Source organism: Pseudonaja textilis, chromosome 3 (genome assembly GCF_049901715.1).
Source record: "Pseudonaja textilis isolate UNSWEBS1 chromosome 3, rPseTex1.2, whole genome shotgun sequence".
Taxonomy (NCBI): Eukaryota; Metazoa; Chordata; class Lepidosauria; order Squamata; family Elapidae; genus Pseudonaja; species Pseudonaja textilis.
Genome location: NC_141992.1, coordinates 86,515,320 through 86,542,490, shown reverse-complemented (window position 1 = coordinate 86,542,490; position 27,171 = coordinate 86,515,320). Strand labels below are relative to the sequence as shown.

The following is a 27,171-nucleotide window of genomic DNA, read 5'->3' as shown; positions in this document are numbered from 1 at the left end:
GAACGGTGACCTCACCGATTTAAGAAGTAGCCAGAGAAACAAGATTTCAATTTTTAGGCATCTCTCCAACCAAGCCACAAGGGCCCCTTGGCTGCGACCCTGCATTCTTTCTTCCCGGAATGATACAAATTCCCTTGCGTGTGTCGTGACCCCTTTCGTGTTTAGGATGGATGCTTTTCCATCCTTTATGTGGATGCTTTTCCTCCATTCGTTAATCATTTTTAATCATGATTAATCAGTTTTAATCATTGTTCACAATTCATCTACAATAATAATTCCGGGTTCCGTGTCCGGAGACAATGGTGCAACTTAGAATGACTATTCACTTAAAAATGCTAATTGAAATTCCATTTAGCAAACCTGAATATGAATATAAAAAAATAAACCCTCCTGTGAAATAATGTGTCCTTAATATATCATCCTCTTTGCAACTGACATGTATTTGTGCTACTGTATATGATCACAATTTGAAAAAGGGTTTTAGCACAATTTTATGACTCTCCAGCTCTAAAACCTTGGCAGTGGTTCTGAGTTGTTAATGCCTTAAGGACTTTCAGTCAAGGAGAAGTGCCTTAAAATAGCCGGATGTTTAATACCTTAAGCAAAATACACTCAGCAAAAATTAGGACACATATTATTCACTTTAAGGCACCTAAGTGGAGACAAATGGAAGAATGTTGTGTTTTGCACAGTTAAACGGGCTACTAATTACCTTTATAGAATTAGAATATTTCATTTTTTCTCTAAAACTCACAAGGCAGTATTTTTATTCCCACGCCCTGCCATTATATCTTTGGGCTAACCTTACAAAGTAGATAGCTGGGAGACAATGACTGCCAGTGAATGGATCTGAACATTGCGCAAGTTTGAACTAAAACATGAAGGAATGTGAAATTAGATCTCTCACATAATAGCTCTGCTTATTACAGTAATGCCAAATTTAGTGATTCCTGGTGTGCATATTTCCAAGCATGTAGTTATTGTATTAGCAATGCTTTGTGTTAAAAGATTTCTATTATTAGAAGCTTATCAATTGCCAGGTTGTACACAGATACAGATTAACAGTTGGAAAGGACTTTGTAGGTCATCTAGTCCAACCCCCTGCCCAAGCAGACCCTGCACCATTTTTGACATGGCAGTCCAGTCTCCTTGAAAGCTTCCAGTAATGAAGCTCCCACAACTTCTGAAGGCAAGCTGTTCCATTGGTTGCTTGCTCTGTCAGAAAAGTTCTCCTTGTTTCCAGGTTGAATCTCTGAGTGTGTGTGTGAGAGAGAGAGAGAGAGAGAGAGAGAAAGAGAGAGGGTTCAATGGATATTTCTTCTCCCTCATGCCTGTTACCAGTAATTTGCTCAGGAAGTTATAACAGAATAGGTTTGGATGCACACATATACACAAACACTCACACATTCTTTCTTATTGTTATGGAGCCTAGCTTAGCAAAATTATATATACATTTCTATACAGAGCCTCCTTCAGTTTCTTACTGTCTCCTTCCCTTATTCATACAGGTGCTTCTCAACAGATATTCCATTAGAAGTTTCATTACTTTCATGCCTCAGTCTTATTTTTAACCTAAAGTGGAGGATTGAAAAAAGGGGAAAAAAAACTTTTCCTTGAATTTCTGGATTGCAAAAACAACAAACAAAATAGTCCTAGAGTGAACCTCACCAAAAATATCACTTGAAGCTGTCATACTTTGATCGTGTCATGCAAGCTGACTCACTTGAAAAATCAATCATACTGGGAGTGGTCAGCAGAAAAAGGAGAAGAGGCCGCTCTAGTACCCATTGGCTGGACACTATAAAACAGGGGTCTGCAACTGCCCCTCCCCCGGTCTGTGGCCCGGTGTCTGGCCACAGCCTTTTTAGGACTAGACCCTGGAAGTGATGGAAGAGCATGTGCTTGCCTGCCTACCTGCATTTATGAAAGCGGCATGCGCACAAAACCATCCACTCTTCCCCCCGCACCACCCAAGCCACCATTTCTGTCTCCAGTTCACCAAGCTGAAAAGGTTGGGAACCGCAGTGGTGGGATTCAAATTTTTTTACTACCGCTTCTGTGGGCGTGGCTTGGTGGGCATAGCAGGAGAAGGATACTATAAAATCTCCATTCCCTCCCCATTCCTGGGGTTAGGTCACTTCAAAATCCCATTCCCTCCCCACCTCACTAACCTGCTTTCCAACTCTGTTCTCCTGTGCAGGGCAACAAAAGAAGACCCAGCTGATCAGCTGTGACTCGGGAGACAGAGAATAGATGGGGGCAGGGCCAGTCAGAGGTGGCATTTGCCAGTTCTTCGAACTACTCAAAATTTCCACAACCAGTTCTCTAAAACTGGTCAGAACCCGCTGAATACCTCTGGAACGCTGCTGTAAAAGATGACATTGGGAAAACCGTGGCAGACCTAAAGGAGGCAGAGAGGTATGGAGAAGGTTGGACACGAATGAATGGCTGATGATAACAAACTTCTTGGAATGCTAACACCTTGGTCAAGTTTTCCTTGCTACCTCTGGTCTCTCCTTTCCAGCATATGACAGAGGAAATAGAAACGGAAGCAAGCAAAGGCTGTACAGGCAAAGGCAGTCCTCAACTTATGATCACAGTTGACCCCAAAATTTAGGTTGCTAAGTGAGAAATTCGTTAAGTGAGTTTTGCTCCATTTAACAACTTTTCTTGCACATTTGTTAAGTGAATCAGGACAGTTCTTAAATTAGCATGGTTATTAAGCGAATCTAGCTTCCCCATTGACTTTGTTTGTCCCTGCAAACTGTCATAAATGTGAGTCAGTTGTCAAGCATCCAAATGTAAAGCACATGACCACAGGGATGCTGCAATGGTCATAAGTGTGAAATATGATCATAAATCACTTTCTTCAGTGCTGTCGTAACTTTGAACAGTCACTAAGCAAACTTGTAAGTCAAGAACTCACAGAATTCACAGAATTTATGACTTGTGACTTGTCACTTAGCAACTGTTTAAAATTATGTTGTATCCCAAAAGCTACATATGACCCAGTTCTGACAGCCAATTGCTCCCATGGTCATGTGATCACATTTTGGGCACTTGGCAACAGGCCTGCATTTACATCTGTTTGCAGCTGCTCAGGGTCTTATGACCATGATTTACAGAATTTACTGGGTTTTGCTGAAAACTGGTGTTTACTTCTGGTTTACTTCCGGTTCGCTATGGGGCAAAAATGGCCCATAACAAATAATGAGTTCAGTTAATGGCCACCATGTGTGTTTCATGACTACTGTGTTTGCTTAATGACCATGACATTCACTTAATAACTGTTGCAAAACAAGGTCATAAAAATCAGATCACTTGTGACCACCCACTTTACAAATGTCACAATTTATTGCTGTAATTGGCAGGCTCTAATACAGTCATAAGTTGAGGACTACCCTATAGTGCTAGTTGGGCCTACAGTATATGCCTACCAGCATCACTCTTTAATACCTTCCAAACTACATGCACTATCTGATGTTACCTTTGTGGATTTCTTTTGGTTTAACAAAAACTTAAACTTTCATCTTTAGTTGTACTACAGTCCACTATTTTATTTAGAAGTGTGTTTACTTTTTCAGGAAAAAAACAAAACAAAATACAAAAATCGTAGAGAGCATATTGGGTGGCTAGAATGGATCACAGAGAACAACTACTGTATATCAATCTGCCTTCAATGCTATTTTCCACAATCTCCACACAACATTTTTTTTTAAAGTAGTGAAAATATCTTAACATTCCAAAGCAAAAACAGTATAATTTAGAATGGAGGGTGGTAATTATGCATTTATTTTTAAATAAATTATAAATTTATTTATAAAGGTATTGTTTGCTCCCTTTTCATCCTAAATGGATTGTTGTCATGCAGTTATCAAATAATTGGAATTTAGAAAGATTATTGATCATTCATGTTTTAAAATACAACTTTTTAAGTATAACCCAATAAAATGTTTAGAATAATTTTATTTAGCGGTAGATAAGGAATTATTGAGTCTATCATCTCCTCCTCTATAACTGTCTGGTTTGGTTCTGCAACCCAACCGGACAGACACAGGCTTCAGAGAATAATTAGGACTGCAGAAAAAACAATTACTACCCACCTGCCTTCCAGCGAGGACCTGTATACTGCACGAGTCAAAAAGAGGGCTGTGAAAATATTTACAGACCCCTCACATCCCGGACATAAACTGTTTCAACTCCTTCGCTCAAAATGATGCCATAGAGACTACACACCAGAACAACTAGACACAAGAACAGTTTTTCCCCCGAAAGCCATCACTCCGCTAAATAAATAATTCTCTCAACACTGTTCAACTGTTTACGAAATCTGCACTCCTATTACTGTTAATCTTCTCATCACTCCTTATCACCCATCCCCTCCCACTTGTGATTGTAACTTTATCGCTTGTATCCTTACAATTTATATTGACTGTTTCCTAGTATGATTTAATTGCTTATTGTACCCTATGACAATCATTAAGTGTTGTACCTTATGATTCTTGATTCTTAACGAATGTATCTTTTTTTATGTATACTGAGAGCATTTACACCAAGACAAATTCCTTGTGTGTCCAATCATACTTGGCCAATAAAGAATTCTATTCTTATATACAGTAGGCTTTTTTAAAAATAGCCCAATGTTTTAACTCCCTCTGCTGGATTCATGGTGCAATTATTGAGAAGTTGATGGCATTAAAAAGATAAAATACATGAATTTGCTCAAACATTTGAATTTCTGGGGCTCTAAATATTTTTTAATTTGTAATTAATATCTGATTGGTGGAGTCCTTGGTGTTTCCTGAATTTGTTTGCTTGCAGACATTTCATTACCCATATACTACCGTATATAAACGTTTGCACTGCAGTTGTTAGGTTAGTAACACGGTTGTTAAATGAATCTGACTTCCCCATTGACTTTGCTTGTCAGAAGGTTGCAAAGGGTGATCACATGATCCCAGGACATTGCAACCATCATTAATACATGCCAATTGCCTGGTGTCTAAATTTTGATGAGGTCTTGAGGGTGCTACAATGATCGTAAGTGTGAAGAATAGTTATAAGTCATCTTTTTCAGTGCCATTGTAACTTCAAACAGTCACTAAACAAATGGTCAATGACTATCTGTACTTACAAAGTAATAAAGGTGGAATAAAAATCAAATCAATCAATAAAAATGTATATCGTGTGTTGCCAGTTAACAAAGTAACAAAGCTATTTCGTTAACTGGGTACCGTTCACCACATTCAATAGAATAGAATAGAATAGAATTCTTTATAGGCCAAGTGTGATTGGACACACAAAGAATTTGTCTTGGTGCAAATGCTCTCAGTATACATAAAAGAAAAGATACATTCATCAAGAATCATAAGGTACAACACTTAATGATAGTCATAGGGTACAATAAGCAATCAAATCATACTAGGAAACAGTCAGTATAGATCATAAGGATACAAGCAACAAAGTTACAGTCACACAGTCACAAGTGGGAGGGGATGGGTGATAAGGAGTGATGAGAAGATTAATAGCAATAGTAGTGCAGACTAGGAATTGAAACAGTTTATGTCTGGGATGTGTCTAAATATTTTCACAGCCCTCTTTTTGATTCATGCAGTATACATGTCCTTGATTGAAGGCAGGTTGGTAGCAGTTGTTTTTGCAAATGACATTAGTGCAAAATTGAAATTCAGGAAAATTATGCATAAATGAACATGTTGCACACTATATTGACATTGTTTCTATATCTATCAATAGTGCAGAAAAACCATGGACTATATGACAACTGACTAACTCTAACCCTAGTTTGGTCTTCTCTACCTTTTTTTGTTCTTCAAATGTATTGGAATAAAGCTCCTATCATCTGTAGCCAGCAATGAGTGAAATGCAATGAGTAATTTTGGGCCAGTCACTACCTTTTTACTTGATAGGATTGTGGTTGTGGAGAAAATAGAGGAAGGAATGCTATGCACATTCCCTCCTGCTCTTAGTGGAAAGATAGGACATAAATCCAACAAGTTAAAGGAAATATCAGTTTTATAATTGTAATTATGCTTCTTGTTTTTATTGCCTGTCATCTACAACTTAGATTGTGTTGCCTGAAATTATATGTTTTGTGCGGGAACAACATGTAACTGTACTGTATAGCAAGCCTTTTATGAAAAGAATATGCCACCTGTGGTGTGAATGTTGGAACTGTAGGAATTCATCTTGTTAATAAGATGATTCATGTAATAAGATAACCTATATTGTCACTTTTTTCTGTGAACCAACTGGCACACATTTAAAAAATGAAATTCTGATGCCCACTCTCAAAACACACACACAACTACAGAGCAGAAAAAGAGTCTTCAGAATTAACAAGGTTAATATTATATGGTATAAAGCTATTACAGTTACAACAACAGGGCTGTTATGGGAAAAATATGAGGCAAAAATATTAGATATGTTTCCTGCCTTTTAGCTGACCAATATATGCCAATAAAAATGAAAAGTGGTATAAAAAGCTAATCATCATCTTTTCCTGGGAAATTTTAAGTTATTAACAGATTCCGAGAGGAAAAAGAGTGATAAAAGATGAACTTTTAAGAAACTGGCATTTATATTAATTTACATTCAATTTTCCTGTGGGAGCTGTGGGTCTCGTGACCTTTCTCTATATATTAAATAATGACAATGTATAATATTGTTGGAATCCATGTGGTTCAGTTCCCAGCTGGGAGAAAGATGCTGGAAACAACATGGGGTTTGATTGGAAAGTTTATTGTTGAACACAACCCCACACAAAGACAGAGTGCAGTTCTGGGTCAGCTGAATAAATGATTGAATGAGCGGATGGATCTTTATAGCTTTCTGTGACTTTGAACTGTTCTGGGGGTTGTGCAACGAAAGGGCTTGTGTTTTGAAAGGGTGTTGGGCAATTCCTATTGTAGCTATTGGCTTTCATCCTGTGTTCGATCTTGGGTGAGGGGCTGCTTGTTCGAATCTTGCCATTATGCTTTTGTTAGCTGACAAACTTTGCTGCAAGGAGTTTCAAAATATCCTGTCTTGAATGGGCTTCTGCTGGCAGCATTTGCTTTGCTTATGAATGGAGCCATCTATATAGTTGACCTCCTCTTTCAATAATCTCTTTATCTCCTTAAGTGCTGGCATCTGCTGTGGGCTATTAAGAAAGATTGGGGGATGCTTTCTGCCTCTAAAAACATGTCTTTTGTTACCAATTTGTTTAGAGCTATGGATTGCTCTAACTCTGCTATAAGAAAACAAGCTAAACTTAAATCCATACAGAACAGAGGGGCTGTTGGTTTGTAGGAAACTGGAGTTCAGTGTGCTGGATGGGGGTCTCATTCTGCTCAAATAAGTAGATTCTCCTTGATCCTTAGTTGTCACTGGTTTTGCAGTGATGGCTGTGATAAAGGAGTGCACTTGCACAGTTACAACTCCTTCACCAGTTGCAGCCTCTTCTGAGCCAGTCAGATGGGGCAAATTGTGGAAGCAGTTTATAACCATTAACCTTTTCTTAATAATAATTACATCACTTTGAATTGGTTTATTAACCATAGTTTATCATTTTGGGGTTGAATAGTTTGTCATTATCTGCCCCCCTCACATTTTTCTAGGAATTCCTTTAGTTGCAATCTTCATAATAGCCAAGGGTATGAAATTGATTTTCTTAATAAATATACATTATTATAAAGCTTTTCCTGCTATAATGTATGCTGAACCCATTCATTTCTTGAAGAACCTACTCTTACTGGAGCCCCTAGAACTGGGCACATGTTCTGCTCAATCCCTTTTTCAGTTTTCACCCCCCAAAATGTAGGTATGGAGATAGCTATGATACTGGTATGTGTGTAACACACATGTGAAGATATTTATGTAAGGATTGATAAAACTGAATTTTTGGGATCCTCCTGTAATCTTAGGTCACTTTACTCTTAGGCCACTTTTAATCATAGTTAAAGACCCACTTCTGTTATCCAATTAGTAATCCAATAGGATTACTCTTACTATTGAAAATTGTCGTTCACAAACAAATAAAATTCAACGGGATTAGTTTCTGCATGTTACATATCTGCCCGCCACGCAGCCTTTCTTAATCTCGGATCTCTAGATGTTCTGCGCTACGCAATGGTGTCCGCAGGGTATGGTCAAAAAAAAAAAAGATATAAACAACAAGCGGAGCTTCGTTCGCCCCGCCGCGGTCACTATCTTGATTTTTTCGACCATGCCCTGCGGCTACCTGGGCAGCTTCTGTTACCCTCGATAAGCAAGATCGCTCGCAATTCAACAAATGCGGGGACAATCAGGTTGATAACCAAAGGGAGGCTTAGAAACAAATTACACAGCGGTCCAGCCAACGTCATCTTAGACATACTAAAACGCGCAAATGTTCCAAATCCCAGACCTCAAAACTCAGCAGAAGCCAAACGTCAAAAAAGATTCAGCCTTCGCACGATGGAGAAACAAGTAGCTCTGTTTCACGGGAAGCCGCGCTCGCTCCAAGGCGATTGTTTTCCAGGTGAATCAGCGCGATTTCTAATTGGACCCGCATCTCCCTGGCGAGCCCCTTTTAAGATGCCACCGTTGCGGCATCTCTCCTCGGCGGCAAAATCTTCCGGAGATCCCCTGGGATTTTACCTCTAACGCGATCGCGCCACAGGTTCGGGCGTTTAAAAAAAGAGAGACAAGACACACACACACACACACACACACAGAAACAAAGTGGCGCGCCTTGTTATGTCTACAGTTGCAAAGACTACAGTAAAGACTGTAGCGGGCTCCCCGGGCTGAAGTAAAGACTGTAGCGGGCTCCCCAACTGCGTAATTTGCTTTCCTGCAAACTCTGCTCCTTTATGTACGTAGAGAGGAGGCCAAAGGAACCAAGCCCCTCCTATGCCGTGAGTGAGCAAACCCGGAGAAACCAGCTCTTCCCCTTCCTGCTCCCTCTTGGGGTGTTGCCTCTCGCCCGTCGTCTTTGTTATTGGATGGCTCCTCCCAAGTACTGCAAAAAGCCAACGGTATTTTTTTTAAAAAAAGACTTGGCCATAACGCCAAGGCCTTTAGATTTTTTTTTTTTTTACGATTGGGCCCTTGCGTGGATCGTGTTTTGGCTCCCTTCCTGCTTATTCATCTCCCTTTCGTTGTTTAACCTTCCTGACTAAAAATTCTTAAGACTGCACAATGCTCCGCTTTTGGGGGGGCTTTGTGTTCCCGGAGGCTGCCTGTGAAGCGCCCGAAAGTAAGTCGAGGTACGAAAACCTCTTCAAGAAACTAGATCGCAACCAGGATGGTCGAGTAGACATTGCTGAGCTACAAAGTGGCCTTAAGGAGTTGGGCATCCCTCTGGGAGACGACGCGGAGAAGGTGAGTGTAAGGTATAAGTCTTCTTTAAGAGGAGGAGGGAAAAGAAGCGCGGGAGTAACTCTTTCTTTCTGGATTCTGGACCCCTCATAAAGGAAAATCTTGGAAACCCGAAGGCTGGTGTGTAAACCTTCACATATCTCAATACAAGATTTATATATACATACACACACACACACACACACACACACACATACATATACATATATAAAAAGCGCCAGCCTTCCTTCCACTCATCCCCATTCATTCCACTTGGGGATTTTAAAGAGTTTTATTGTTCCTTGGCCCTACTTTTCCCCTAGAAGGTTTACTTCCTTATACATTATTTTATGCCTTGACGTGGCTCTTTGCTGTAAAAGTTACAGGCAATTCCCATTCATAGGGAATTTGTGGAATTCAGGTTGTGAGAACAGCTGATTCGTTCCAGTGGACTGTAAGTAAAATGTGAGTGGTTCCTCACTCTTAAAAAGAGGGAACAGGAAAAACAAGACAACTGCAAGAAAAGTGGAGTGTGCAAATGACAGGAAACCATAGATGGCCAAGAAAAAGAAAATAACCAGTATTTATAATTTTTTTAAAAAAAGAAATTTGATGGTAGACTTCATGTGACAACCTCAACAGTTATTCTGAATTTGTGATAAACCGAATAGCTCTTGAAGGAGGTTTCTAGATGTGTTTCTTTAAGAAGAAGCAATTTACCTTATCTGATACAATCTATTCTTGGATTATAGCTGTAAAGGAAGGCAATTTATCGTAACTGTACCATCTGTTCATAGATTATAATTCAATAAAGTTTTATTTGATCAGTGTCTTTATAGTAAATGAGAGATGAGATATAATATCCACACACCGAAGATTAGCCATAGCATCTCTAATCAATGTTACCAATTGTGAAACTGCTAGATATGAGATAATAACCTTCATTATAGACAACTTATCATTTTGGGGTATGGTACCAAATATACCTATCTGCACAAACGTGGAAGAAATATCACTTTGTCCAAAGAGATGGGCTTTCGTCACATGTGATAGCTAAGCAATGATAGATGGATTCCATAAAGAATAAGCCTGAAGATTGAATGGATTTCTACATCATGACACAAAAATTGTGACTTCCACACAGGATTCCCTCACTTCATGCTAAGAATACATTCCCTGAAAACCTGACATAAAGTGAATTTGCATAAAGCAAGACACTGAACTAGTCGAAAACCAATTGAATTGTATGTAACCCAAATGCATTGACAAATGGACTCATACAGGTAATCCTCACTTAGTGACCACAATTGGGACCAGCAGCTTGGTCATTAAGCAAAGCAATTGCTAAGTGAAACTGCAATTGTGTTTACAATCTTACTTCAGCTTTATAGAACTAAAAATGTTCTAAACGTGAGGATTGGTTACTTTTTTACCACCACCATAACTGCAAAGGATTGCTAAATGAGACAATTGCTATATAAGGACTGCCTGTACATTTGTAGAACTTTAGTCTTAAGCAAAATGTTACTCAAACCATTTTTCTTTTCTTGTCTCATGTCCTCTGTATAGTGAAAGCATTATCTGTCTTTCTCAATCTTGTCTACAGCTGGATTTCTAAGATGCACAGTTACCACGGCAGAGAAGGTGGTAGAATACTTTGTGGCATCATGAACTTTTATTATTCTTTGCTACGTTGTGATGTATAGATTTACCTACATTAAAAGTTTGTCCTAGGATTGATGATTTTGCAGCAGCTTAACTTAATTTGTTCAACTTTATTTCTTTTTGTTTTGAACAAGATTATGGTTTGATCTCTTAGTAAGAGTAGCAGCTGTTGCTGGCATGGAGGCAGGACATACAACTAGAACCACTGCATGACCCAATGATAAATGTCGGAGTGAGGGAAGAAACTGTTTAGTGTGAAAATGTTCAAGCGGTTTTAGCAGGATGATGGCTTGGCATGTTCTCAGATTTCTAAAGCAAATTGACTATGGTGGCCCAAATAACACAGTACTTTTGTCACATGAAGTGAATTATTGCATAAAAACGATCATTTACATAATAGCAAAACAACATAAAGCAAAAGAAACTTTCCCTTTTGTCAGATGTCAAGACGCAAGCATGTAAGGGCAAAGTTTGCATTGTGACATCATGTGAGTATTATCATTTTGATGTGAGTTCAGTTTGCTGAACAGAAAAGACAGAAATTGGAGATACTTAAAATTGTGAGGAAGAAAATGCTTTGAAATATGCCAGAGAAAATTAGAAACAACAGAGGAGGTACATGCAGTTAGAAGATATTTATTCAGAAAGGGGAACAACAAAATGAAAAAAAAAAGGCTTCCAGATTGAGCACAATGTGCAAAGAGCATAGGAATATGAGGAACATGATTTCCAGGAAGTTGCTTTGAGATTGATTCTTTTTTAAAAAAATAAATATTTTAGTCAAATCAAAATATTTTTGATGAAAGAGTTGCATCAGCTGTACATTGGGACCTGTGCAATTTAGCTGTTTTGATCATGAAACCAGTTCAATGGTCACAGAACATAGCAAGGGATCCCCACTTATAGTTGGCAACATAAGGCCTTTGTAGAGGATGACAGCAGATTTTCCAAGATCACATCTACTCAAGTTGGAGTCCTTATGCTATGCTGGCACAGTACCCTTGCCCATGGCCCTAATTTATCCAATTAACCCAGTTTTCTGAGTTTCCAATAACCTTTGGAACTATAAAAAGAGTGCATGGGCTGGATATGTATAATACTGATCCACAATTCATGAAATTCTTTTGGTCTATCATGGGATGTCCATCCAGCCTGTATGATTCATTGCTCACTAAACCTAGGCATGGAAGTGATTGATAGCTCAGTTAATCAAGGATAAGCAGCATATCATGCTAGTCATGTCAGTGTGTCTTAGTACACTTAAGATAATTTGAAAACAGAATGGGCGGACTTCAGGTTGAACTCTATTTTTTTAAACTAGACCCAAGAGATTCACCCATCTACATTTGGTGCCAAAGGCTTATATAGATAGTCCTTAATTTATGGCCACACTTGAGTCCAGTGAGTTTTTCCTCATTTTATGAGCTTTTTTTGGTCACAATTGTTAAGTGAATCATGCAGTCATTAAGTGAATCTTGTCAGAAGCCGCTGGGAAGGTTATAAATGGTGATCATATGACTGCAGGACAGTGCAACTGTCATAAATACATGCCAGTTTCCAAGTGAACAAATTTTGATCCTGTGACCATGGGGTTCCAAGATTGTAAGTGTGAAAACTGGTCATAAGTCATGTTTCAGTGCTGTTGTACCTTTGAATGGTCACTAAACAAATGGCTACAGGTTGAGAACCACTTATATGTAGGTAGAATTCAATTTGTCCCGAGTAGTACATATAAAGAGCACATACAATATCTTTTCTGTTCTCTTGGGGAACAGGTAGCCCTCAGCTTATCACAATTGGAACCAGGAGTTCTGTTGCTAAGTGATGCAGTTGTTAAGTGAGTCACACCTGGCTTTATATCTTTTTGCCACGGTTATTAAGCAAATCACATATTAAGTGATTTCATCTTTCTGCATTGGCTGGCTTCTTGTAAGCCCCTGGGAAGATCACTCAATTGGGAAAATCCCAGCTACCCCCAACTAATCAGGTACCGATTCATGCCTGGGAAGAATATTTTAGAGAGCTTTATACAGACCCCGACTATGTAACTAAAGAGAGCCAAATTAGTTTGGACCAAACTCCTTACTGGCCCCTAGTTACACCAGGAGAGATATCCCGGTTGATCAGAACCTTCAAGGCTAATAAGGTACCAGGTGCTGACAATGTCCTGCCAGAAATAATAAAAAAATAATGCCAGTTGGTGGGCTCCACTTTTAGCATCTCTGTTTACATTTATAGATAAAACGGGTCATATGTCAAGAGATTGGGGAATAGCAATTATCATACCAATTTATAAAAAAAGGTAATAGAAATGATTCAGGCAATTATAGACCTATTAGCCTTCTGAGTGTTATTAGTAAATTGTATGCCAAACACCTAAACTATAAACTTCAGGATTGGCTAATTTCCGGGGGGATAATCAAAGATGAACAAGAAGGAAGATCAACTGTGGATCATATTTTGGTCCTTCACCATCTGGTTCAAAAATACACGAATAAAAAAAAATCCTTTCTTTTCGTGGCCTTCCTTGATTTTAAGCAGGCCTTCGATTCAATATCCGGAAACACGCTCTGGGAGAAATTAAAATGTGCTACCATTGATAAATGCCTCCTTTTCCTCATACAAAAATTGTATGCTAATTCCACCTTGAAAGTGAGGTGTAATCCTCAAGGGACTTTAACCAGTCCAGTAAGGGTACAAAAAGGGGTACGGCAGAGTTGCATCCTGTCCTGCTCCCTTTTTAACTTCTATGTTTACCCCCTGGTTGATCTTTTACAGAACTCTGATTTACATCCTCCTAATGTAGCACAACGTCAAATTCCAATTCTCCTATATGCTGCTACTATAATTTCATAAAGTCCCATAGGACTGAAGAGAGCAGTTACGACAACAGTTGAATATTGTAGACAGAATAAGCGGGTCCTTAACTGTCAAATGAGAAGTTTGAGTTTTTGCTAAAAGACCTAGACAATACTCCTGAAAAATAGAAGGACATAGTTTAGAACAGGTTAGGACATTTAGATATGTCGGGGTGGTTTTCCACTCAAGGGAAGTGAAAGGCACTCCTGGATCACACATTGCAAACAGCCTATAGGTCCTCAAATGCAATTAAACATTTTGTTTTACACTGGTGGAGGGCAATTAGTACCTGCGGCCTTAAAACTTTTTGAGGCCAAAACATTGGCACAAATTCTATAGGGCACAAACAGGAATCCTTGAAAAAAAAAAGATTTGCTAGTAGAAAGTATACAAACCAAATTCCTGAGAGCCATCTTAGCTGCACCCAAAGGAACTCCAAATCCCCAGTTAAGAATCGAGACAGGCATGCCTCAAATTCAGGTAAGAGCCTGGAAGATGATGATCATTCATTCATTGGCTAAAAATGCATTTCCAGAGGGACTGACCCTGCTAGTACTGACTGATAATTACCTCTCCCCCTGGAAACAGGCAATAGACCACAAGCTGGGCTCCTATGGGCTCTTATTAAACACCAATAGCAGAACAGGTATGTATATGTGGTAAAGGAGAAATTGAAGATATCTCACATGTTTTATTGCACTGTGAGTTACATAGAGTTTATAGGTCATTGTATATTCTCCCCTTACTAGAGAGATTGCCAGGGAGGGCAGACAGTTTTTATGTAGGCTGTCTCCTCCAGAACTCAAATCTGGTTATTACGCGTACAGTGGCAAAATTCTGTGTTGCTGCAATGTCTACAAGAAAAAAAAATGGTTACAGAATTATAGCTGTCAATTTGTGCCAATTTTTGGAGATAGAACAATCTTTGGAAAATGATATTTACACACATACTTATTGGCTCTCCACTCATATAAACCAGGGAGTGACCCTAACTGTTTGAAAACATGTATTTTCTTAACAGGGATGTTTTTATCCACTATTAATGTATTATAATGTGTCAGTACTATTTTGTTATATATTGTAAGTAGTGACGCCTATAGCGGGTCTAAGACTGTAATAAAGTTATATTCTATTCTGGGAAGATCACAAATGCCAATCATGGATGACTTTAGGATTCTGCAACAATCATAAATATATGCTGGTTGCCAAGTGCTTGAATTTTGTTCTTCTGACTCTTTGGAAACATTGCAACAGTTGTTAAGTGCAAGAACTGGTTATAAGTCACATTTTTAGTGCCATTGTTACTTTGAACAGTTGCCAAATAATGGCTGTAAATTGAGGACTACCTATATTAGATCAGCCCATCATAAGGTACTCATAATCCCAAATGGATTAGGGCGGAAAGTACAAAATTAAAATATTTCAATGTATGTTGCTACCTGTGCATTTGTGTCATTCTTATAAACTATTTTATAAACAGAAGAAGCATGAGAAAATATTTTAAACATAAGCTATTGCAGGAAATATAAATCTCTGGCAAAAATACTCCACCAGCCTTCTCCCTTTCTTTTTTTTCTTGGTGATTCGTAGGAAAAAAAAATGCACATACAGTACAATTTTATTACACTCTCAAGTATATTTATTGTTTATTATTTTGGAGCAGAATACCATTTTACCAGTTTTGCTCTTTTCCTCTTTTATAATGCCCTTGGTCTTGTTTCTGAAATCATAAGAACAAAGTGAACTTTAACAGTTTCACGAGGCGCCTATTATAAGAATTTAAACTCATTATATAGAGTCAGATCTGTTCAATCAATGATGAGCTTCAGTACAAAGTTCAGTCTAAAGACAGTTTAATGAATCATGGCTTGCTCATAAATAGATTGGCATGATGTGATTAATACATTTGGAAACTTATTTGTGATATGTGTACTTTACACTTGCATGTCTAATCTAAAGTACACTAAAACAATGAGATATATGAAGTGGTATATAGGTTGAATAGATTTACAAACACACGAGAAAGGAGCATTTTGTGTTAGAAAGTTTCCAGGAGAAAATATGAATTCATAATTTTTAGTAGCCTACTTACAGAAATAACAGAATCAGTAATGGTCCTACCTGGGCATTTTGCCACCTGAAGCATAAATCCAAGTGATGTCTAATAAAAATATAATAAAGAAGCAAATACATGTTTCTTTTTCCCATTGATAGTTTGTTTATACAGTTGTCCCTGGATACTACACAATATTTGTTTAATGTGACTTAAAGCATTGTATACAGCACTTTAAATACTGTCTGTGGTCATCAAAGAACAAGAGATCCAACAAGGATCTGTATGACAGTGGCATTTGAGAATGTCTAGAAAGCATGTCTTCTTTATCCCGGCTACTGCCCTATGGAAGAGTTTATGCCCTGAGATTAGGATTGCCCTAACTCTGCTGGCTTTGAAGAAGGGACTTTTTCCATGGGCACTGGTCTGGGGTGTAAGTCAGTCTGAAATGCCTTGATATGAGATGTTTATGGGTTGGCCTCAGTTGTGTCATGGGATTGTTCAGTGTATTGTTTTGGTATTCATTTTAATCCATCAGTAGCTACCTAGAGTTGCAGCTTGCTGTATAAATAGACTAGATGAATAAATATAAAGCAGAGAACAATTGCTATGCACATTTAGTGTGAACCACAATTTGAAACTACCTGGGTGGTTCCATCTTCTGCTTTTGTGCTACCCGGAAATGACAATTCCCTCAGATTCATACAATATGCTTGGTCAAATCCATAGAATGCAATTAAAAGAACCACATGGGACAATGATAAGATGGTGGAATACTTATTTACATATTCAGGTAGAGTGGGTATGTGAACTAGTATGAACTAGAATATGTTCGATATCCACAGTAATCTGATCTTTCTGTAGTAATGTAACCAAACCTGTTGAATTCTGCAATCCTTCACCAAGCTATCTCTGCAATTCATGCAATGTTTTCCTATCAGAAATAGCAAAGGACCTCCAGATGGCAGAAGTAGATGGTGATTTAGATAGCATGCTGAATTAGAATTTAGAGCTCACAACTGATTATAATGGAATTTGAATCAGTAACTTTCTAATGAATGTTTTGTTTGTTTCAGTCTCAAGCTGCTTCTGGATTTTCATTCGTTACACTTATTTGAAATGTAGAACTAGAATAGAATGGAATACTTATTTGGGGTGCAGAAATTGGCACATTTATTTGATGGGAGCAAAGACGTACAGAAGACTCTAAATTTGGTTTCCATCTAGGAATTGATAGACTTTTGCAGTCCAGATATTGTACAACTAATACATCAGTGGCACATATTAATATTAGTATTAACATTTATTAGGGTAATTAGCATTGTTGTTTGAACTAGTCAGGTAAGTAAAGAATTGCTGGGCTTGATTCTTTAACATAAGTAAACTCACATTTTTGAAGATGGGGAAATTCAGTGCATGCTATTTTAGGCTGTTTACATTATATAATATTAAATCAGTTTAGTTTTTACCAATCACCCTTTGTGTGTTACTATATTTTATTATTTTTCTTTTTATTTTGTTTATATTGCATTTTATGTCCTTGTAAGCCACCTTGAATTGCTGTGTGCCAGGTGGAAATATACAATTTCTAAAATAAATAAAATATTTACCACATTTTGTACAAATCTAATGTATTCACAAGTTCAGTGCTTTTCTTTTGTATCTGAGCTTGTTGTCAGATAAATGTTGAATTCCTTGATACTTAATTTAAAAGGGTTTTTTTTGTTGGTGTTAGTTAACATATTGTTTTGTATAAGGCTAAAGTTTGATAAATCTGTCCTGCCCTTTTAAGAATAAAAGCTGGAACTTTCATTGGGTTTTGTAGGCATTGCCTTTTCAAAGTACCAGCTGCTCCCATGCCTGCTTATATTGCAGATAGGCTCAGGACCTATTGGATCACAAACCTACACAGGCAGTCCTTGACTTAGAGCAGCTCATTTAGTGACAGTTAAAAGTTACAACAGCACTGTTGTAACTGTTATGACCATTTTTCACATTTACGACCGTTGCAGCATCCGTAAGGTCACATGATCAAAATTCAGATGCGTGGCAACAGATTCATATTTATTATGGTTGCATTGTTCTGGGGGTCATGTGATCCCCTTTTGGTTTTTTAAAAATTAAATTTTATTGAATAAACATTAAAAACAATGGAACACAGTGCAACTTTCTTGGACATCATTTTGGCCATACAAGCTGTAGTATAGAGATACACATAACAGTTAATTTCCTTTTTCCCTATGTTATTAATATAGTGCTAGCTGCTTATTATTTCTATTTACATTTATCTCATATTTGTCCATTATTTTCCATTGTCTTTGGTTTACAAAACTTTAGCTTTCATTCCTATAAAGTGTCAACTCTTTCTTTCTTTTTCCTTGACTCTAGCCATTAATACATTTTATTCCAGGCTTCATAATACTCTGTCTCACCCTTATCTTTGATTTCTAAAGTTAGCCTGTCCATCTCTGCACAGACTAATATTTTCCTTATTTCACGTTCTGTAGGGGTATCTTCATTCTTCCAGTTTTGGGCATACACCAATCTCGCAACTGTTATTATATGTATCATTAAATATATTGTTCCTTTACTGTATTTCTCATTAATAATTCCCAGTAAGAACGTTTCTGGTCTGAACTCTACTTTCTGGTTAACCATCTCTTCTATCCAAACCTTTATTTTCCACCAGTATTTTTTTGCAATTCCCCTTTGTGACCTCCTGGCAAGCAAAGTCAGTCGGGAAGCCAGATTCACTTAACAGCCGTGTTACTAACTTCACAACTGCAGTGATTCACTTAACAAATGTGGGCCGTTAAATGGGGCAAAGTTCATGTAACAAATTTCTCACTTAGCAACATACATTTTGTGCTCAACTGTGGTCGTCTGTTGAGGACTACCTCTACTGGCTGGATATTGTGGAGATATTCTCCACCTCATCTGGAAGACAGTAAGTTGGGCAAAGCTGGTTTGACAAGCTTTGAAGGGAGTAATGTGCCACCTAGTCAGAGGTGAAGAATGTTCAGATGTTGTCAAGACAGGCCATTTCAACTTTATGTTGCTTTTTGACACAACTCCTTGCTTATCGCACCTCTAAAAATGTAATGACAGTGTTGCTGATAAGATAGAAAGCTGCAGAGCAAAAATAACAGATGATAGTTAAAATATTACATCCCTCAACATAGCTAAATCCATTGAAATATTACTGGAATTATTCTTGTGAAGGACTACATCTTGAAAATGTTGCACCAAGGTGCTGTTTCTGATGCATTTAAGTGCACAGAAGATAATGTGTTAGCAAAACAGTTAAGTAGAAAGCATATATACAAGGAGAGTGTAACTCTTTAAGAATGTGAATGGGAGGATAATCGGAGAAGCATGAGGCTATTAATTTTTTTTTATGGAAATATATGTCAACATTCAAATTAATTTCTCAACTGATGGATAATATTAAAGCAAAACACTTAAAAATGCATCTTATTCCTCTTCAAATAAATTTAAATCAAGTCTCAATTCTCAGCCAGCATGGCAAATTTTAGGAATGTTAGTTTTCAAAATTTGGAGGGCATAAAGGTTGAACTAATAGATGAAAAGCATGTTTCAAAATCATGGGGAAAAAATCATGTTTGTAGAAATAAAAGCATCTCTTACTGGTGCTGAAATGACAACAACTCTGCAAACCTCAAAATAACTGAGGAGCATTCAAAAACAAGGAAGCCCATTTGTTGTTTATTAAGAGTGGGCAACCCTCCTCTGATCACAAATATTAAAATACCATGGCATAGCTTCTTGCAACTTTAAGATAAGTATATTAAGATAAGTTATATCATGATGTAAAAAACTGAGAAGCTCTCTAAATACCTTGAGAACATTTAAGTCCCCCTCATCTCTATGTTACATGATCCTATATTGTGACCCTTGGCGGCCCAATCATTAAATGGTTGCCCTCCCCTTCAGCCAAGATCACTAGTGAAACATGAACAGTGAAACATGAATAGAAGAGGCAGATGGTTGGTTCTTCATGTAGTCTAAGCAATGAAAGGCTTTAAAAAAGAAAATCAGAGTGGACGCAATATCATCCTCACCAGATAGACCAAGAAATCAATTCCATAGGAAACCTAAAACTACTTTCACTGAGAATTACCATAATAGCAGAAACCTGCAAGTCTGATTGTGATGTACCTTATTCTTTTTTCTTATACTCTTATGAAGTAGGGAGGTGTCTTTCTGAACTGCTGCTGCATATTTTCTGCCTGTAAGATATATTTCATGCCTTTTTGATTTAGTAACAGAGCTTAGATATCTCTATCAAGGTCATCTTCTTTAGTGTATATAGTGGAATTCTGTTCAATTGGCTGATCATCACTGTAAAAAAGATTACAGTATCTAATTGTGCCCATACTCTCCTTTTGTGTTCCCAAGGGAATATACCTGGCTATTTTTAGGAAATAATTGGTTAGAAAAACCATAAAGTTACTTACTGCATTTCTTTATCATCAGTGGCTTTAGGAGGTGCATTTTCTTCTGTGAAATGAAGTAATATGATTCTTGTGTATGTTTATGTACATATGTGTGTTTATGCTTTCCCCTTAATAATATTATATCTCGACTTCCAGTTTGAGCTTCTTTGGTGACAGTACGAAACCTCGTCTCTGCGACAGACCTCGAAACCTCAGCTGCTCACCGCTGGAGCACCCCGAGCTGGCTGGTTTCGGGGCTAAGCCACCCCGTAGAGGTGGTGAAGAAGGGGAGACTGCCTGCAGGGTTGAGGAGAGCTCCATCTCTCCTCCCCAGCTAGCCATTACTCCCTTTCCCAAAGGCGGTTGTAGCGGTGGTCAAAAATGGCCACCATAAAGAAGAACTCGACCGGAAAAGAATGTGCAGGAGGAAGATAAGAAGACAAAGTTTTGGTTGACCAGGTCAAACAGCAAAAGCAACAAATAAGGTACCCTGGAATTGAAACTATTTAAAAAAAACAATAACATTGTTCCCTAAGAAGATTTTTAAGCTGCAAAGGAGAGAGAAAAGGGAAAAGATTTGGCCTTTTTTTTTTTCTCCTTTTCCTATACTGACAGCTAAGAGACTTAAGCAAAAAATTGGAAAAAAATCCACTTTGACATTAATAGGCATTTAATGCTGAAAATAAAAAGTCAAAGGGATAATAAAGATTTCTGAATAATCAAAAGCTTTTGAAAACAGGAAAGGAGAGAAAAAGAATAAAAGGGCAGGATCTGGAATGGAGGAGACTGCCTGGAATTAAAAAGAACTTTCAGCAAAATCTCAACAAGACTTCCAAAAGATACATTTTAATTGAAATATCGCAACAAAAACCCCAGGAAGAGAAAGTGGAAAAAGAAATAAGAAGAAATAACTTGGGACTATTTGGATTACTTGATGATTTCTGGATTTTTGGTTATCGTATTTGAATGACTAAAATCAATCAGGTGGTTGTTTAAAACTGTTTAAAATGGCTCCACTTTTAGAAGAACTGAAAATGGAACTTAAAAAGTACAAAGAAGATGCACAAGAAGGGAGAGGTTCTTTTGACTTCATATTTCAGTTTTTAGAAATGGAGATTTTGAATTATGAGAAACAACAAGAAATGCCTGCAGAACAAGAAGATTGCGACAAAGAAGAAGCCATCTTTAATGAACAAGCAATCTTGGGGAGGGGGGAGGAAAGAGGGGAAAGAAAGTGGAAAGTTTAAGATTGGGAAAAACAACTCCCCCCTCCCCCAAATAGAGTGAAAAATAAGTATAAAATCAGAAAGCAACAGAAGAGGGAAATGCAGAAGAGAGAATTAGAAGTAGAGAGACGGGGTATAAAGGGGAGGGAGACGATATGAGGGAAGAAAGAAAGGAAAAGAAGTTATAAAGGACAGACACAAAATATAGAGAAACGGCCTATTTAGAGATAATGGGTGAAAATTTAATGGAAAAAGGGATTCTGCAAAGGTACATAAGATAGTATTGTTATATTAGAAACAAATAATTTTAGAAAATATGAAACAATGTATGATTAAAATGTTTGATAAAATAGTATTGTAATTCAGTGGAATGCTTGTCAATAAACAAATGTAACAAAATGAATATTTAATGATTTACAAAACGTGAAGAGAAATAAAGGCAAAAATTAATTATGGAGATTATATATGTCTTTAAGGAAGTATGATATTTAATTGAAAAGAAGTGTTAAAGATGTTAAGATTTTAATAATTATTAATGATAGAACTGAATTGGAATGGAATGAGGGTTTATAATTACATATATTTATATATTTTTTAAAGAATATAGTGTGTATTATAAGAATGTACCAAGCAGAATTCGATAGGAAGTTATGTATTATGTATTATATTGAAGGTCATAACCTTAAGGTATATATTGAAGTTTAAATAAGAGTTGAATGGATGTAATTAAAAGATATAAAGGTGTCATACTCCAATTAGTAACTACAGGAGAAAATTTGTTGAATGAGAAAAGATAATATGAAATTGAAACAGAACAGACAAAAGTATAAATATAATGATTTGAATTGAGATGAGATAATCAAAATAAAATTGAAAAAATTAAAAGAGGGGAAAAACTATATAGAAAATGTAGAATAGTATAAGATATAGAATAGAACACAAAAAAGAGCATGAAATTGAGTTTTGTGTCTGTATAAAGAAGTTCAACCCGGGACTATGCTATTTTCAAAAAAGATGTTTTACTTGTATTTTGTATGTGTGAAAACTCAAATAAAACTTTATTATAAATAAATATTATATTTCAATATGTTTGTGCAGCTGTGTATTTGGAAAATATAATGGGTTATCCAAATAATCTTGGGAGACAGGAAGAAGAGCTGAACCTTAGATAATGGTTTGATAAGAGATACCCACATCCATAAGAAGGATGAGCATAGAGAAAGTGCATTAGAAGGTACTCTCTCATTTTCTGGAAAGCAAAGGCAGGAAAGGAACATGCTTTCAGACATTCAGGATTCTGCAGTATTTCTGTAACTTTGTAGTAAAAGTAGTATTAGTATTAATGGTTTTGGTTTCCTGCCTACGCTACCTTGAAGGACTAACAGAACTACCAGTGGGCTATGTGCGCTTCACTCCAGGTCACGTGATTAGGAGATTGGCTTAGAATGGAGGAGTTGATAGCATTATGGAAAGCTGCCCAATTCCGTATCAGAATTGTCCTTCTAACTAACAGACAGTGCTAAATCCTCTCAGACAATTTCTTTCCAGCATCCTGCTTGGTTGGAAAGAATAAAACTGGATGTAGCATAGAGGAAATATGGCTCTTCAAATTTTATTGGAGTCTCTTTTCCATCATTCTACAACCCAAACTTTTAAGGGACACAAATGAACAACTTTTGCTAGGACTTTAGATTCTCCAGTTCTATTCTAAAGAAATGTTGGATCTGATCCAATATATCAGTTCATGCTTTAATATCCCCCTATGTCTTGATGTATGGGAATTACATTGAAACCATATCTACTGAAAAAAGTGACATTAGAGTAAGTCATTTGATAATATTTACTTTAGTTACTGATAGTCTATAGAAATAACTAAAGTGAGAACTCACTTGAAATCACATACAACATTAATAATGTATCTCCTATATATATTTTTTTTAACAGAAAATTTTCAGGGCTGGCGACACTAATAAGGATGGAAGACTGGACTTTGAAGAATTTACACGTTATCTTAAAGACCATGAGAAGAAAATGAAACTTGCATTTAAAAGTCTGGACAAAAATAATGATGGTAGGATACAATTTGTGGCATTAATTGAATATGTTAAGAGAGCAAATTTAAATATAAATAAATAATAAAGAATTGCCACTATGAGTTGACAAGTATTCATCTGTGCAATATTAAATAATTTTTAAAAAATGTAGGTATTGATGAATATCTTCTCATTCGTTAATTAAGAAAAATTATAACTCACTAAAGAGTTCTTTAAATCCTCTAAAAGTGCCAGTAAAAGTAAAATTCAAGTTAAAGTTATTTATTGATATAGAAATGAGTAAGATACTGAAACTCTTCAAAATCGAAGATGTTTCTATCATGAGGTTAGTGCTACACTGACGCTTTGAGGGAAGAATGACTTAGAATTGTGGTGAAAAGCCAATCGAGGTCTATTTAAAAAGAACAGCAGCCTACAATATTACATTTGCTATGCTAAAATGCTTAATGGTAGCACAGGAACCAGATATCACTAAACTTCAACTTAGAGTAGCCCCAGCCAGCTACTGGATGATAAGGGATGCTGGGACTTGAAGTTCAGTAATATCTAGAGAACAACAGATTTCTTTGCTTACTTTAATGTCTTGGCCTCAGATTCTTAACCCTACTAAAGTTGCAGCAGAATTTGTAATCGAGAACTCTGTTCCAAGCAATAGTCCTAAATTATTTTTGGCAGCATCACAGTTGTAGAAAGAAGGACCAATGACATTTATTACCGAAAACTATTTTCTACAAAAAGGATTTACCACAGCCTTCACTATACAGCAGAACAGCCAGGAAGGGTTTTGTGAAAGTCCTCCTTATTTGTTAAGTATTGGGTAAGACGCCATTACCAGAGGGGGTATTTAGCAGGTTCAGTTCTGGAGAACTGGTAGTGAAAATTTTGAGTAGTTAGAGAAACTGGCAAATACCACTTCTGACTGGCCCCACCCCAAATTATTCTCTGCCTTCTGAGTCCCAGTTGATCGGCTGGGTCTTCTTTTGTTGCCCTGCACAGGAGAAGAGAGCTGGAAAGCAGGTTAGTGGGGTGGGGAGGGAATGGAGATTTTGCAGTATCCTTCCCCTTGCCATGCCCACCAAGCCACGCCCACAGAACCGGTAGTAAAAAAAAAATTTGAATCCCGCCAATGGCCGTTATCCAGATACTGTGCTGAATATTTCTGAAGAAATTTATTCTATTTTGCTGAGAACATCTGTGCTATTTTTTAGAAGCAGCTGATGAAGGAAGCCATGGTTATTCTTTAGTGTTTGAGCAGCACGTAGCGGGCCAGAGATTATAAAGTGTAATTTAAAACACCCGCCTACACTCACATATCACTTGTATTGTTCAACTATTGAAAAAGCATAAACATCAGGGAAAAGAAATTCTCATTTCCCCTTTCCTTACTTTAGATTTTTTTAAAATATTAGCTAAGGAATGGAGAGATTTTGGCTACAATGAGAGAAGAATACATGAGTGTATTTGTAAGGCTAAATAGGGGTGGGAGATGGCCATCTATGTTGATTTAAAATGTAAAATCCTTGGAGCAAAGGCGGTACAATAAGAAAATGGATATTAATTTTTTTTATTTATAAATGAAATAAAGTCACTATTATTTGCACTGCTTGGGAAATGTTACAAATAGCAGCAATTGAAAAGGTGTTCAAATCTTCCTTACATTCCATTTCTGACCATACATCGGGGCAGGTTTGCCTTAAATTTTACAATACCATGGTTTGTGGCACCAACAGTTTTAAGCACTTGTGATGCTTCAGGGTTCAATACAGAATATGTTTATTTTAAAAATATTTTTATAATGTATTGAGTTGTAGAATCTTATCAGAGTTCTTCAATCCAATGCTCTCTAAATGAGCTGAATTACAAACACTTAAAACCCATCCAGCATAGATAGGGATTTCAATTATTGCTCATTCATGAATATCACCTAGTGACTGGTTCATGATTCAGTGGAACATACCTTGCATGGCTATTAAGATATCTGGTAAAAAAAGTGCATGTTGAAGAGGTGAGCCATATACACTGCTCTGAGAGTACCTAATTCCTTAAAATTAATGATACGTATGGATAATAATATAATAAATAAGTAGAAATATATCTCTGGGAATTATAATAAGTTTTGTGTCAAAACTATCATATCTGTACTAATAATTAAGGAAGTTTTTATGCTGTGCAACATATCAATTACAAGAGCATTGCATTTATATAAGTGAAAAGAACTTATCCTGAGATACTTCATTCATAACTGAATATAATACATATCAGTATTCAAACTTCTTAAATCTGGATCAGTTGACCTGAAGTGGTGGAAGTTGAATAGCTATTTTCACTGTTCTCTCTCTCTTTTTTTTAAAGGTGTAATTGAAGCCTCAGAGATTGTTCAGTCCCTGAAGATATTGGGCATAGATATTTCTGAAAAGCAGGCAGGCAAGATTCTGAAAAGGTCAGCAGCTATTATTATGCCTGGTTATTGGAGTGACTCATGAGAAGGCATGTCCCTTGAAAAATAAAATCACACATTGGATGGATGTGTTCAGGACTGTACTCCATTGTACTTGCCTGGCTTTGAATTATTATATTAGTAATGTCATTGCCTTGAGGAAGGAGCCAAGGACAGACCATGATTTCTTGAGACAACTCTTGGGACAGGTTGACAAGCTTGAAACAATTTTGGTGGTATTTCTGGTATCTGAAACACAACATCCTTCTTTAGATTTGTGAGACACAACCTTCTTCCTTAGCTTAAGGTAAAAGGAAGGGTGGGTCATGTAATATTTACAGAACTATCCCATGATTGCAGATAATACTGTAAATTATCTCTTGGTCTGACTGGGAGGCTTTTTTAGCCTGTTTCCAAGGGAATTGAATGGATGTATCCATTTATACACCCATGAATTCCAGGTGTGGAATTCAAAGATGACTTAAACATCCTATATATGCCAGGTTTGGAGAAGATTTCTTTGAATCATGATAAACCAGATAACTCACTGTCTGGCTATTTTCACACAAGATATTGTAAAAAACCTAGTTACAAGCAACAATGGCTATTTCATACTGCATAATAATCATGATATAAATCAAATCAAAGTAAGATTTTAATGCTTAACTCAGCCTCCCCTATTAAACATTTATGGAACATTCATAGTTGATAATACTTGCTAACATGTAGCAATAACAATATATTAGGATTATAGCATACATGTCAACAAAAATGTTCCTCTTTAGAGTCTTATTTAGACTGAACGGGAACATGGTATAATTGTTCAGAGCTCTCCAGAAACATATTTATTAATGAGAAGCAAAAAAGAAATGTTTCTTTTCTATCTTTCTCCCCCCATCTTCTTGAAACATTCTTTACCTCTAATAAATTGTTAACCTCCATATTTGCACACCACAAGAAGCTCTTTGCTCTAGGAATCTTATACGTGTTTACAGGAAACTTTCCTTAGAGCGATAAGACGATTAAAAAGAAATAGTGCTCTGTTCTGTAGAACCTTTGAAAGCCAAATAAAATACCAGAT

At 36.9% G+C, this 27,171-nt stretch overlaps 1 protein-coding gene across 1 annotated transcript in view; it reads left to right on the top strand.

Moving 5' to 3' along the window:
• Positions 1–8,712: 8,712 nt before the first annotated feature.
• Positions 8,713–27,171, top strand: part of SLC25A24 (solute carrier family 25 member 24) — a 34,912-nt gene continuing 16,453 nt past the window's right edge. Inside the window, exons 1-3 of the mRNA XM_026700430.2 lie at positions 8,713–9,363; positions 23,544–23,670; positions 26,006–26,093. Coding sequence (XP_026556215.1) covers positions 9,181–9,363; positions 23,544–23,670; positions 26,006–26,093 — 398 coding nt within the window. The 5' untranslated portion in view covers positions 8,713–9,180. The remainder of the gene's footprint in view (positions 9,364–23,543; positions 23,671–26,005; positions 26,094–27,171) is intronic.